Here is a 15,120-nt window from a genome sequence, read left to right as displayed (position 1 = left end):
CTGGTCACTGAAAGTTCCAACATGGCACCTCATGGCAAAGAACTCTCTGAGGATCTTAAAAGACGAATTGTTGCGCTACATGAAGATGGCCAAGGCTACAAGAAGATTGCCAACACCCTGAAACTGAGCTGCAGCACAGTGGCCAAGATCATCCAGCGTTTTAAAAGAGCAGGGTCCACTCAGAACAGACCTCGCGTTGGTCGTCCAAAGAAGCTGAGTGCACGTGCTCAGCGTCACATCCAACTGCTGTCTTTGAAAGATAGGCGCAGGAGTGCTGTCAGCATTGCTGCAGAGATTGAAAAGGTGGGGGGTCAGCCTGTCAGTGCTCAGACCATACGCCGCACACTACATTAAATTGGTCTGCATGGCTGTCACCCCAGAAGGAAGCCTCTTCTGAAGTCTCTACACAAGAAAGCCCGCAAACAGTTTGCTGAAGACATGTCAACAAAGGACATGGATTACTGGAACCATGTCCTATGGTCTGATGAGACCAAGATTAATTTGTTTGGTTCAGATGGTCTCAAGCATGTGTGGCGGCAATCAGGTGAGGAGTACAAAGATAAGTGTGTCATGCCTACAGTCAAGCATGGTGGTGGGAATGCCATGGTCTGGGGCTGCATGAGTGCAGCAGGTGTTGGGGAGTTACATTTCATTGAGGGACACATGAACTCCAATATGTACTGTGAAATACTGAAGCAGAGCATGATCCCCTCCCTCCGGAAACTGGGTCGCAGGGCAGTGTTCCAGCATGATAATGACCCCAAACACACCTCTAAGACGACCACTGCTTTATTGAAGAGGCTGAGGGTAAAGGTGATGGACTGGCCAAGCATGTCTCCAGACCTAAACCCAATAGAACATCTTTGGGGCATCCTCAAGCGGAAGGTGGAGGAGCGCAAAGTCTCGAATATCCGCCAGCTCCGTGATGTCGTCATGGAGGAGTGGAAAAGCATTCCAGTGGCAACCTGTGAAGCTCTGGTAAACTCCATGCCCAGGAGAGTTAAGGCAGTTCTGGGAAATAATGGTGGCCACACAAAATATTGACACTTCAGGAACTTTCACTAAGGGGTGTACTCACTTTTGTTGCCGGTGGTTTAGACATTAATGGCTGTATATTGAGTTATTTTGAGGGAAGAATAAATTTACACTGTTATATAAGCTGCACACAGACTACTTTTCATTGTGTCAAAGTGTCATTTTGTCAGTGTTGTCCCATGAAAAGATATACTTAAATATCTGCAGAAATGTGAGGGGTGTACTCACTTTTGTGATACACTGTATGTACTTGTTTTTTGATCTTCAGCTCTTCTCTATACTATTCTGTGGTTACAAGGCAAGCAACAGATTTGCTGACCACTGTTGCATGCAGACTTTTATCTTGGCAGGCAGTTGACATTAGAATGCTGAAAATATTCACTAGTGTGCCAACAACCAATGTTTTAAGTTGTGAGCATTTTGCAAAATCAGCACAATCAGCTACAGTCACTGTATTTAAATGAGATCTTGGACAGATATGCCAGTGTGATGAATTAAAAAGCTGTTTCCTAAGTGAGTTTGGACAGTTTCAACCGCATGAGCCATGGAATTGCTAGTTATGACAGGAAACTGTGTCCTCCTCCCCTCTCCCTTTTGAAACTTGTAATACTCAGGTCTGGATACAGTTGCTTACTGCAGTTTAAAAATGTCTGAGCTTCTTAAAGATTTTATAGTTTTAATGATTTTTTTGGCTTGGCAATATAGCAAAAAGGAGATCGGGTGGCACAGCAGTGTATTACGCTTGCCCACCACATATGAGGTCAACATTCGAATCTCAGCTGTGCTATTGACAATCCAAGCATCTACACAGACATAATTTGCTTAGCAGGTGGGAACCGGACCCGCCACAACCCCGACCAAGATAAAGCAGATGATGAAAATTAAATGAATACAGAAAACAACAACAATATCATTCTATAGATTAAATCACTGTAAAGATGTGGCCCTTGTGGTCCGATCCAACAGACAAGCTACTGTAGCTCAAATTGCTGAAGAAGTTAATGCTGGTTCTGATAGAAAGGTGTCAGAATACACAGTCAAAGTTTGTTGCCAATGGGGCTGCATAGCCGCAGACCAGTCAGGGTGCCCATGCTGACCCCTGTCCACCGCCGAAAGCTCCAACAATGGGCACGTGATCATCAGAACTGGACCACGGAGCAATTGAAGACGGTGGCCTGGTCTGATAAATCACGTTTACTTTTACATCACGTGGATGGCCGGGTGTGTGTGTGTCGCTTACCTGGGGAACACATGGCACCAGGATGCACTATGGGAAGAAGACAAGCCGGCGGAGGCAGTGTGATGCTTTGGGCAATGTTCTGCTGGAAAACTTTGGGTCCTGCCATCCATGTGGATGTTACTTTGACACGTACCACCTACCTAAGCATTGTTGCAGACCGTGTACACCCTTTCATGGAAACGGTATTCCCTGATGGCTGTGGCCTCTTTCAGTAGGATAATGCTCCCTGCCACAAAGCAAAAATGGTTCAGGAATGGTTTGAGGAGCACAACAACAAGTTTGAGGTGTTGACTTGGCCTCCAAATTCCCCAGATCTTAATCCAATTGAGCATCTGTGGGATGTGCTGGACAAACAAGTCCAATCCATGGAGGCCCCACCTCGCAACTTACCACAGAACACCTTCAGGGGTCTAGTGGAGGCCATGCCTCGATGGGTCAGGGCGGTTTTGGCAGCAAAAGGGGGACCAACACAATATTAGAAAGGTGGCCATAATGTTATGCCTGATCACAAATTATATATTTCTGTAGAAAAATGGTGGAAAATGGTATGAATCAGTTGCTTACATGATCTATCTCTACCACTGTCTAAACAGTACAAACAAAACTCTACATATATATACTGTACACACATATGGTTTTAATACCAATAGTGTGTTTGTTTTTTCCTGGTTTTCACTCCATGTACATTAGTGTGTTTTGTTGGCATAATGTTTTGTTTCTTAACACTACTGCTACCACTATTATTACTTAACACTATATTGTATTATATTTAACAAAGAGTGCACATGTGCAAATTAAGTAGGAGGGACAGCATTTCTGTCTATTCTATTAATAATATGATGCCAGATAATTCTAGCCATCTGTGAGCTAGTGCGATTAAAGTGAGTGGGAAGTGCCCTTTATTTTGATCTACCCAGTTACATTGCTAGAGCTAGAGCTTCTGACTTAGAGAAAAAATTAGAAAAAGGGTGGGATTGTCTTTCTTATCTGATAGATAAATGAAGAATGGGGGGTCATTATTTCTACTTAGAATATATGAATGTATAGAATATATACACCAGATGCTCAGTGACATGGACCAGTTAAATAGATAGGAAGTCTCACATACTAGAGGAAAATAATGAGAACTTTGTATTTTAATGGTCAGAATAGGGGTAGGGGAAGTGAAGAAATGATTCTGCATTCAATGTTGGTAGATTGAACTTAGTTGGTAGTTTAAGTTACAATATGTGAAAAAAACTGAATGTCCCAGTGAGAGCTTGTATTTGGTTTGCTTTCTTTGAACGCCAAAATCTCATAAATACTTTAACAGATTTATAGTAAATATTACAGATATTAAAAAACTACAGTGTCTGCATGTTAATGTGTTTAAAGCAAATCGTCTCCACATCAACAAAAGAATGGCTTCACCAGAAAATCTAAATTTTGGAATGACCCTGCCAGAGTCCAAGCCAAAATCCAATTAAAAATCTGTGGGGTGACTTGATAAAGGCTCTGCACAGGAGAGCTGGCAAATTTTAAGCACTTTTGCGAGAACGAGTGGGCAGAGATTGGCATGTCAGGATGTGCCATGCTGATAGACTTCTACCCAAAAAGACTGAATGCTAGAATAAAATCAGAAGGTGATTCAACGAAGTATCAGTTTAGGGATGTGCATATTCACGCAAACAAATTATTGTAAGATTTCAGTTGGTTTTTTAATGGAATTGTACAGATTATAAATCACATTAACGGTGGAAATGTTCTAAAATTATTTATCTTGGTCTGATGTTTTTACATCTCAAAAACACAGCATTGTAACAGGGATGTGTAATCTTTTTATATCCACTGTACATTAAAATGTGATAACATTAAGCTAAATATTAGATGCTTCCATTGCTTTTTATTGTAACCACACCTAGACTTTTTAGCTACGTAGTAAAAATGCAGATGTGAGCCTACCTGTATTAAACAGTTTGCTCTTATTTCACTCTCAGGTCCTCCTGGAGCTCCTGGAGGAGTGCGTGTTGTGGACAAAGGGGTAAGGACTGTGAAATTGCATTGGAGTCACGGCTCAGATAACCATAGCCCTATCTCCAAATACACTGTCCAGTACAGAGGGATCAAAACCATGGAGGACTGGAAAGATGCTGTCACTTGTAAGTACACTAGTGTTGGCTCAGAGAACTCCTATAGTGACTGAACATATGTGTAGCTCTCGTTTAAAGAAGCTTTTGCTGGCTGGTGCAGCATACTTTATTTCATTTTTATGAGACTTAATCATATACTACAGTACATATTAGTGTGCTTTATTATTATAATTATTTTTTACGCTCAGAATTGTTTTATAGATTTGCTTGCATTAATTTTCACAAAAAAAATAATGGTTCATGAATCACATGTTTTTTAATTATAAATGTAAAATTTTTAAAGACTTAAGATTTAAGAATATATATTAAAAAAATTAAATAAATAAAAATGTATGCAGTTTTTTATTACTATATTATGTATAGTGGGTAAAATAAGTATTTGATCCCCTGCTGATTTTGTAAGTTTACCCCCGTACAAAGACTTGAACAGTCTATAATTTTTATGGAAGGTTTATTTTAACAGAGAGAGACAGAATATCAACAAAAAATCCAGAAAAAAAAACATTAAATAAAAGTTATAAATTAATTTGTATTTAATTAAGGGAAATAAGTATTTGATCCCCTACCAACCAGCAAGAATTCTGACCCCCACAGACCGGTTATGTGCACAAAAGGCACACAAATTAGTCCTGTCCCTGTATAAAAGACTCCTGTCACAGAATCAGTTTCTTCCATTCAAATCTCTCGACCACCATGGGCAAGACCAAAGAGCTATCAAAGGACGTCAGGGACAAGATTGTAGACCTGCACAAGGCTGGAATGGGCTACAAGACCATCAGCAAGAAGCTTGGTGAGAAAGAGACCACTGTTGGTGCGATCATTCGAAAATGGAAGAAATACTGGTGTTCTTGGGGTCATATCCAGGATTTCTCTGCTCCCAGCTCCCTTGAGATCATTGACAAGCTCCTCCCGTGTAATTCTGGGCTGACCTCACCTTTCTCAGAATCATTCTTACCCCACCAGGTGAGATCTTGCATGGAGCTCCAGAGTGAGGGCGATTGACTGTGATCTTGTATTTCTTCCATTTTCGAATTATCGCGCCAACAGTGGTCTCTTTCTCACCAAGCTTCTTGCTGATGGTCTTGTAGCCCATTCCAGCCTTGTGCAGGTCTACAATCTTGTCCCTGACGTCCTTTGATAGCTCTTTGGTCTTGCCCATGGTGGTCGAGAGATTTGAATGGAAGAAACTGATTCTGTGACAGGAGTCTTTTATACAGGGACAGGACTAATTTGTGTGCCTCATGGGCACATAACCGGTCTGTGGGGGTCAGAATTCTTGCTGGTTGGTAGGGGATCAAATACTTATTTCCCTTAATTAAATACAAATTAATTTATAACTTTTATTTAATGTTTTTTTTCTGGATTTTTTGTTGATATTCTGTCTCTCTCTGTTAACATAAACCTTCCATAAAAATTATAGACTGTTCAAGTCTTTGTAAGGGGGTAAACTTACAAAATCAGCAGGGGATCAAATACTTATTTTCCTCACTGTATATGTAAAGTACACCTGTGTAATTGTCCACAGTTAATTCAAAACCTACAGTAATTTTAATAAGAGTTTATGCTAATTAAGGTTTTAAATGATGGAACTAATGTACAGTGTGTATACAGGTCACACAGTGTACACTGACTAGTTAATGTTATCTTATGTATACCTTTACAGCTCCTCCCATCATAGAAGGCAATGCAGAGACAGCTACAGTAATTGATCTGATTCCTTGGACGGAGTATGATTTTCGGGTTATTGCTACAAATACACTGGGTACAGGAGAGCCTAGTGACCCCTTACACAAAATCAACACCCTGGAAGCAGGTATGTGCCTGAGCTCCATCCTGTCACTTACATATAAGTTATTAAATCAATTCTTAAAATGTGTTTTTATTAGGTTAATTGCTAATTAACAACATGTATCAGTTACAAAAGATCATTGAATCATTATGGGAGGTACAGACAGACAGACAGAGGTACAGGGAGATTATAGATTGTTATAACTGTACAATGTTCCGTTTGGCTGATGCACAAAGGCTGTTTGGAGAACTACTCATTATCTATGTTTATCCACACTTTGCTTTAAATTAAGTCTTTATCAGTTGATGCAGCAAATGAATAAAAATGATTGATGTAGAATTATTACTATTGATGTAGTATTATTATTATTTTGTTTATACTGCCATGTTTATTCAATCCCTACCTTAATAACATTGCTCTTAAACCATTGGGAATGTAATGTGTAATTTGTAATGTGTTATATTAACACCACCCAGAGATTTAAGTGTTTAATTTATATTGTAATCATGGTGAAAAAAGTGGAGGAGATCATTTCATTGCACTGAAAGAGCAATGGGTATAAGAAGATTTCCAAGACCTTAAACGTTCCTAAAGACACCATTGGAAGTATTGTCCAGAAATCCCAAACTTATGGCACAACAGCAAACCTGCCTGATCTTGGTAAAAAAGCCCATTTTTTTGTCCAGATGCCTTAGTAATCTCATTAAGGCAACCAAAAAAACACTGTGTTACTGCAAAAACTGGGATGACATGATAAAGGCTGGGACACGTGTCTGTGGCAACCATAAGATCACTTTACAATCAAACCCTTCATGGCTGGACTCTACAATGCATGCCACTCTTGACCAATAAACACAGAAAGGGTTGACTGGAATACACCAGAATAAATTTTATAGGCATGCAAAGTTTTGGGACACAGTTCTATGGAGTGACAAATACATAGTGGCCATATAGATCAGCAGTTTGTGTGGTTGGTTTTTTATGGCTTTTGCAGAATAGTATCCCCACAGTGACAATGTGGGGATGTTTATCAGCTGAAAGAATGGCCAATCTTGACTGTGTGACTGGTATTATAAATACACAGACATAAAATCAGGTAGTAAAATTGAACCTTGGTGATATTTGGATTTTTCCAGGAAATCAAGACATTGATCTCAAGCACACTTCCTAATCAAGGAAGGTTAAAGAAACAGTACTGAATTATTGTTGAGTGACCTTCTTAGTCTCCCATAGAAAGTATTTCCTTCATCTATGGCATAGTGCGCTACTTAAAATATTTTAGCCTGCTTCACTTTTCTGGAGGGGTTCAGTTCAAGAGATGTTAAAATGTAACAGGCAGCAATTATGCCTGGGTGTGTGTATAGTCTAAGTGAACACAATTGTATTAGGTTAATTACATTTTTCATAGGGTCAGTTGCTGTTGGATAACTTTTTTAAGAAATGAAATTATCATTTTGATACAATTAAATGTGAAAAGTATGCAAAGATTTCAAGTACTTTTAATGACACTGAATGTTTATCACTGTTAGTACTCATCTCACATTTATTTATTGTTTTAGCGCCAGTGGTGGCACCTTCAGGTGTTGGGGGAGGTGATGGAATGAGTAGAGAGTTAACCATCACATGGACGGTAGATTGTTTTTTCTTTTCCTTTTTTTAAAATACTATTATCACACTTTTAAGGCTTAAAGTGTATTTTCTACCCTGTCTCTAGCCTGTTCAGCCCAAGTACTACTATGGCAATAACTTTGGCTACATCATCGCATTTAAGCCCCATGATGGGATTGAGTGGCATAAGGTGACCATAGCTGACCCTCAGGCCAGCCGTTACATCCACAAAGACCCCTCCATTCCTCCTGCCACAAGGTTCAATGTAAAAGTAAAAGCCTTCAACAGCAAAGGAGAGGGACCTTTCAGCAATACTGCTGACATATACTCTGCTCAGGATGGTGAGTATCAGTTTGCTGAGGGGATTTTATGCATCATTTATACAGTATTTTATGTAATCACAGCTATAACAAGTTTGCTTATGTACTCCCCTTAAGTAACAAACTGTAAAACATTAAAATACAGCCCAGCCCACTAAACAAATGTTACAAATAAAAATTGCACTGAATTGCATGGTAGTATGAATTACTGTTTTTATAGTAATTTATCGATATGCTTCAGGAAGATATTAATATTCATTAGAATTTCTTTTTACTGCTTGGTGAGTTAAGAACAATACTATGTGTGTGATAGAAGCAATGTCACACTGCAATGTTTACTGACCTAGAAAAACTATTTTAACTGCTATACATGAATACAGAGGAATATAAACAAAAAAATAATTCATATATTTAATGATGACTGTCCTTTTTTATTATTAGAATGATCTGTGTGTAAATATAGAGATTAATGGCTTGCTGGATGGCTGAATAAAAGTCCAGTGTGAGGTGAAACATTGTGACTGACATGTTTGCCCATTTTCTGTATTGTCAGCACCCTCCGAAGCCCCCATCATTGAAGAAGCCAGAGCCCTGTCAGCAACGACTGCTATTGTGTCTTGGCTTCCTCTTACACAGCAGCCTGTAGAGGGCTATCAGGTAAGTCTTAGTCTTGTGTAGAGTAGTATAGTATGAAAAATAAATTGCTCCCAGTTCAGAATGCCTTTGTTACTGCATATTTGTCCTACACAGAGTCATTTTACATCATTACATCAGTGGCAGCATGAAGCTATTGAGGTGCTTAGGGATAAGGATACTGGTAAAAACTGAGAGATGGGTAAATGCAGCCAATATAAGAACATCCTTAAACAACCCTTCCTTTAAGTCTAAACTTTCAGGCGAATTTCAAATACAATCCTTAATCATTACTGTACATTACATATGCATCAAGATTCAGTTTGGAATGCATTAATGATGTTCTTTCTTCCTTAAAGGTCATCCTCCAAGACCATACTTGGGTTTGAAGTGTTACTTATGTTCTAGCAGATTCAAATTCATGACCGGCCCTGAAATTAAGTCCAAACATTCAGGCAAATTTCAATCACAATCCGTAGTCATTACTGCACATTACATATGCATCAAGATCATATGCATATGCATCAAGTTTGGAATTCATTAAGTGTTCTATCACCCAATAATTTCATCATAGTTCATCAAAAAATCATAGTTCAAAAACATGTGGGGGATTTTGTTTTTAGCCAATGTTGGTCTGACATGATGCTGTTCATGATGTACATGATGATTTTTTCTCCTTAAAGGTCATCCTTCGAGACCATACTTGGGTTTGAAGTGTTAGTTATGTTCTAGCAGAACATGGTTTGAAATTAAGTCTGAACCTTTAGGCAAATTTCAGTGACTGGTTATCTTTCTTGGCAATATGACTCTAGCGATACAATCCTTAATTCTTAATAATTGCTGGAACATTGCATATGCATCAATACTCAGTTTGGAATTTATTAATGGTTATTACCCAATAATTACCCAAAATCATAGTTCAAATTGTCCAATAATATGTAAACTATGGCTCGGCTGGTTCCCAATAAGTGTATGCCCTTAACCGCTCTACAATAATCACCCAAATGAACTGACCATTGGTCTTTTAGATATGAGCACTAGCTATAGTGTTTAGGGAACCATTAGGGAACCGGCCCCTTTGGGCTACATTTTAGGGTTTGATTAAACTATGCAAAATATGGCTTGGTTGCTTCCCAGTTAGTTCTTGGTTATACTTGAAGCCTGGAGTTAAAGAGCACAGAAACACAAGAAGTGCTACAGTTCATTTTTAAACATGACAATGACCCAAAACATACTGTCAGTACAACACTGGAGTGTCTTTGGGGCAAGTCTCCAAATGTCCTTGAGTGGCCAAGCCAAAGCCCAGACCTAAATGCCATCAATCATCTGTGGAAAGGCCTGAAGATGGCAGTTTACAGACCATTGCAATCCAGTCTGACAGTCTACCATGAAAAATGTTAAAAACTGCACAAATCCAGCTGTGCAAAACATGTAGAGACATATTAAACAAATTACCACTGTAATAAGAATCTCATTTTCCTTTCTGCCAACTCCAGCCCCGCCCCTGTCTTTTTAATCGGTGCCATTTTCCCCAAGCCATATAACATAGCAGACCTCACTACATTCTTGTAAACTTTTACTTTTACTCTGTTAGATATCCTTTTATCACCAATAACTCATGCCTTTCTACGCCATCCACTCCACACTGCCTACACTCCCTTCTTCACCTCTTTACCACACTCTCCATTACTTTGTAGACTAGACCCCCAAGTATTAAAACATCTGCCTCTGTAGTTGCTGCAGCTCTGCGCATCACCTTTATTCTTTGATCTGACCCACTAAGCTTCTTCTCCACTCTTCTTCACTAATTTTTGCCACAACCTGAGATTTGCATCACAATACAGAACAATAGAGCACCTTTGGCACATTGCTCATTAGTCAGGTTCAATTTACAGTGTGTACTGTAGATCAGCATTTAGTCAGTTTTTGTATTCGACATTAACCTGATATGCCTTGACAAACACTTGCTCTGAGTCATTAGCTAGATATTGTGCCTAGCATATTGACCCTGTGACTAAGGGAATCCCTACTAATTAGAGAATAAAAGATTTGATTAACTTGTAGTGCTGTAGGAGAGAATTCACCTAACAAAAGAAGTCATTACGCTGCATTGTCAAGCTCTACAACTGTTCACAAGCCATTAGAAGTTCTAATTTCATGGGAGAAATGTGCATTTTTGCTCTGGTAACAAAACTGAGCCAAGATTAACCTCTATAATCAGTACTAGCCATCAAACAGATGTTAACTATTTATTATCATGTTTTTGCCTTCATGGGTAATTAAGAATTAAAGGAATAATTGTTAAGATTTGCTAGAGCAGGACAAATGTTGTTATGTCAAGTATTTATGTGTGGCTTGTGGCAGGTAAGGTACTGGAAGAAGTCGATGAAGAATGAGGTTTCAAAACAGAGCATTTCCAGCAAAGACAGCCAGACTCGACTGGATAACCTGAAGCCTGATACTCATTATGTAATTGAGGTACAGGCATTCAACGGACCAGAATTTGGACCAGCTAGCCAACCACGTGAGATCCACACAGAAAAAGCTCGTAAGCATCCAACACAGAAAATTTGTCATTTTCCAAGTACCATACAACATTTCAGTTATCATACCAAGTACAATATGCATGTGTGCTATATATGACACCGCTTCTCTTTACAGCTCCGAGTCGGCCTCCAAAAATAATCAGCACAAGGTTGAACCCCAGCGGGAAAATGGTCAGAATTGCTTGGGAGCATGTGCAGTCTTTAGCCAATGAGTCAACAGTTGAAAACTATAAGGTACAGACTGTTAAAGTCATAGTGTTCCATGTTAATCTGAATAGTCTACACAAACATATTAAGCACTGATCAGGGTATTTCTGCATTTTTTTCTGTAAGGTTTAGGTGTTGGGAGACTTGGCCTGAGGGGGTTTGGGGACAGGTGAAGTGAATTATCTCTTCATCACGGCACCTGTTAGTGGGTGGGATATATTAGGCAGCAAGTGAACATTTTATCCTCAAAGTTGATGTGTTAGAAGCCGGAAAAATGGGCAAGCGTAAGGATTTGAGCGAGTTTGACAAGAGCCAAATTGTAATGGGTCAGAGCATCTCCAAAACTGCAGCTCTTGTGGGGTGTTCCCGGTCTGCAGTGGTCAGTATCTATCAAAAATGGTCCAAGGAAGGAACAGTGGTAAACCGGCGACAGGGTCATGGGCGCCAAGGCTCATTGATGCACCTGGGGAGCGAAGGTTGGCCCGTGTGGTCCGATCCAACAGACGAGTTACTATAGCTCAAATGGCTGAAGAAGTTAATGCTGGTTCTGATAGAAAGGTGTCAGAATACACAGTGCATCACAGTTGCATAGCTGTTTTGGAAGCAAAAGTGGGACCAACACAATATTAGGAAGGTGGTCATAATGTTATGCCTGATCGGTGTAATATGGTAGTAATATTAATAACAAAACTAATCTAAGGCAGTTTGTTGGCTCTTATTTAATTGCTCACTGCCAAATATGATAAAAAAAATGATTATCCTGTTAGGTATAATCTACCTATTACCAGAAACAGGTCTGCCATAATTTAGAAGAAATGACAAACCACAGGACTGCAACTCAGTGTGATTTAACACAGTTTTACAACCGTATTGTTGCATTGTTCTTGCTTCTACAGGTTCTGTACAAACCAGAAGACCAAAGTACTTGGAAACTCTACACTACAAATAAACAGTATATAGAGCTGCCCAGGCAGAAAGATGGAAATTACCTAGTGGAGGTGAGGGCACAGAGCAAAGGAGGGGATGGAGCTGTGGCACAAGTGCGCATCTCAGGTAAATGCTGTGTCAAAAGATGACTGTACAAATGTAGAATGTACTGATATTTATTTATCAAAGGTATCACAGAGGTTAATATCACAGAGGGCCCAGTGTTGGATGCATAGCATGAACATGCTTAGGGCAAGGCACCAATCAATTCACAAGGGCATTGCACATACCTTTCACCCACTCACACCTAGGGGCAATTAAAAGAAAACAATTCAATCCTGCTGACAATAATATGAGAGGTGGTAGAAAACTAGACATTAAAGAAAATCGAACAACATGCCAAACTTGTTTTCTTTAACCTCCCAATCTCAAGTCTACAATGCACTTGTTGTGTTGCACCATGGTCCTAAAGAAATGTTGTCTTGTTTCAGTTGAAATTGCAATAAAGCCCATTAAAATTGCACCATAAGCTCTCAGGTGGCACAGTGGTAAAACACGCTGACATCTTAAACTCATGGGTTCGAATCTCAGCTGTGTTATAGGGTGGAGGCCTAACACAGAGGGTGCCGAAGGGGATTACCCATAACTCTGCTGGCTGATTGAAGGTGCCTACACAGAGACGGGGGATAATGAGGATCAGGTTGTGTCTCTCTGTACACAAAGCTTATCCACATATGAACTCGCCTCATGCAGGTAAAAAGATGCAGTCAGTATTGCACATGTGTCGGAAGGGGCGTGTGTCAGGTTCAGCTCTCCTCAGTCAGGAGTGGAGATCAGCATCAGTACAGAGGAGCGTAATGCAATTGTGGTAATTGGACACCACTAGATTGGGAGGAAAATTGGAGGAAAAATGCAAAAAACCTTAAAACAAATTGAAGAGCACCTTTACTTTCTACAAAGTGTCAGTCACTGTCTCAACTTTGGTCACTGTCTTTAAGAAGTTGTGTTCTCCTCTTGGAACTCCATTCTCCCCCTGCAAAAACATGCAGAATGTAAAGTAGCTGCTTTACATTGCCCCTAAATATAAGTGAGTGATCACCCCTGTTTTGTACTCTCTGAGCTATCTGCACTTCATCTTAATTTGTATGCTACACCATGAAACTGAGCTTAAATAGATCAAAATATTTCCTATGCTTGGACTTAGACCAGGATACATTAGAGATCAAAAATTCTCTATTACGTTTGCAGCTCTGTTCCATTCCATTATATTACATTAACTGTTACGCCCTTGTAAATTGGCTGTTGCTTTAAAAATGATTAATAAGTAACATAACCTTACATTACATTACATTTACCCTGCATCTGGTACCATTTCCTTCTTATAGTTGTGGAATATCAATCACCACCTTCGATATAGAGACAAATCTGTTGTATAATTTAAGCTGAAATACATATATTCTATTATCACTTGCATTTATAATACATTTGGGCCCAGGTAGGTAGATTTTTAACATGTTGCTTTACATGTTGACTTACAATTCTATCTATCTATCTATCTATCTATCTATCTATCTATCTATCTATCTATCTATCTATCTATCTATCTATCTATCTATCTATCTATCTATCTATCTATCTATCTATTCAATATAAACAAATAGATACAAATACATAAATACAGGAATGAACAAAAAACTATATACTTAAAAATATAAAATTAATTTATTGAAAACTAAATTAACATTGTCATCTGATTTGTATGTGTAGCTGGAGGGGTAATGGTGGCCCAGTCTCTCAGCCTCTGTGTCTTGCTCCTGGTGGCAGTACTCAGCCTGGCAGTCTGAATGTGGCGCCATGCCTCCCGTCTTCACTTCATACAGTGAAAAGGACTCTCCCAGGATGTTGCCTTACAGGACACTTACTCTACCAATTCAGATGCTCAGCAATGAATATTTCAAGCTGGAATAAGATGTGGAAAGAAAAGACAGCATAAAAATATTGAATGGACATGGACCGTGTTCAAAAGATTCTCTGTATTCAGTATCAGTCTAACCATGAAGCAGCACTGAAGGAGTTTTCTTTCATTCAGTATGCCTTACAATATCTCTTACTCTGCTTTTGGTAAAGAGTGACCACTGTAATACACAAAGATACAATAATTGTTTTGAGGGTTAGTTTAACTCTAAATGTTTGCTTATTCTGAAGCACAGATCATTAAGCTAGTGAATTCATGAGATGCAAGAATGCATATTTTGCTGTTTTCTCTCTACCCACAGGTGATGTTTAATGCAGGATCAGCATAAAACTGGGTAACAGTTATTTTACATTTAATTTGTATATGAGTTGCAGCCCCTGTTTCATTTCCAAGCTAATATACACCCCTCCATTAGTTAACACAGGCAAAGCAAATTTTAATGCTATACCAGAAAGTTACACCTAATAGTCAATATAGCTATTTATTTCATGCTAGTATATGTATATGCAATATTTTATAAGCTATTGATCTTTTAATATATTTCACTATATTTGTTTTACCATATTAACATATCTCTAATAAAAGGATTATTTTAATTTAAAATGTAGATTATTATAAAGCCCTTACATAAAAGAATTGAGCTGGAGTTGATATGTGTAGCCTCAGATTTACTGAGGATCAGTGGATTAAATACAATTATTATACAGTATC

The 15,120-nt window shown here is 38.9% G+C and overlaps 1 protein-coding gene across 1 annotated transcript in view; it reads left to right on the top strand.

Annotated features, from left to right (window-relative positions):
- Positions 1-14,291, top strand: part of cntn1a (contactin 1a) — a 97,830-nt gene extending 83,539 nt beyond the window's left edge. Inside the window, exons 16-24 of the mRNA XM_062992964.1 lie at positions 4,252-4,413; positions 6,068-6,217; positions 7,753-7,823; positions 7,908-8,142; positions 8,675-8,778; positions 11,119-11,302; positions 11,416-11,534; positions 12,404-12,560; positions 14,202-14,291. Coding sequence (XP_062849034.1) covers positions 4,252-4,413; positions 6,068-6,217; positions 7,753-7,823; positions 7,908-8,142; positions 8,675-8,778; positions 11,119-11,302; positions 11,416-11,534; positions 12,404-12,560; positions 14,202-14,278 — 1,259 coding nt within the window. The 3' untranslated portion in view covers positions 14,279-14,291. The remainder of the gene's footprint in view (positions 1-4,251; positions 4,414-6,067; positions 6,218-7,752; positions 7,824-7,907; positions 8,143-8,674; positions 8,779-11,118; positions 11,303-11,415; positions 11,535-12,403; positions 12,561-14,201) is intronic.
- Positions 14,292-15,120: the final 829 nt, after the last annotated feature.

This window comes from Trichomycterus rosablanca, chromosome 1 (genome assembly GCF_030014385.1).
Source record: "Trichomycterus rosablanca isolate fTriRos1 chromosome 1, fTriRos1.hap1, whole genome shotgun sequence".
Taxonomy (NCBI): Eukaryota; Metazoa; Chordata; class Actinopteri; order Siluriformes; family Trichomycteridae; genus Trichomycterus; species Trichomycterus rosablanca.
The sequence above is the reverse complement of the archived record's forward strand: the minus strand, read 5'-3'. Positions and strand labels throughout refer to the sequence as shown.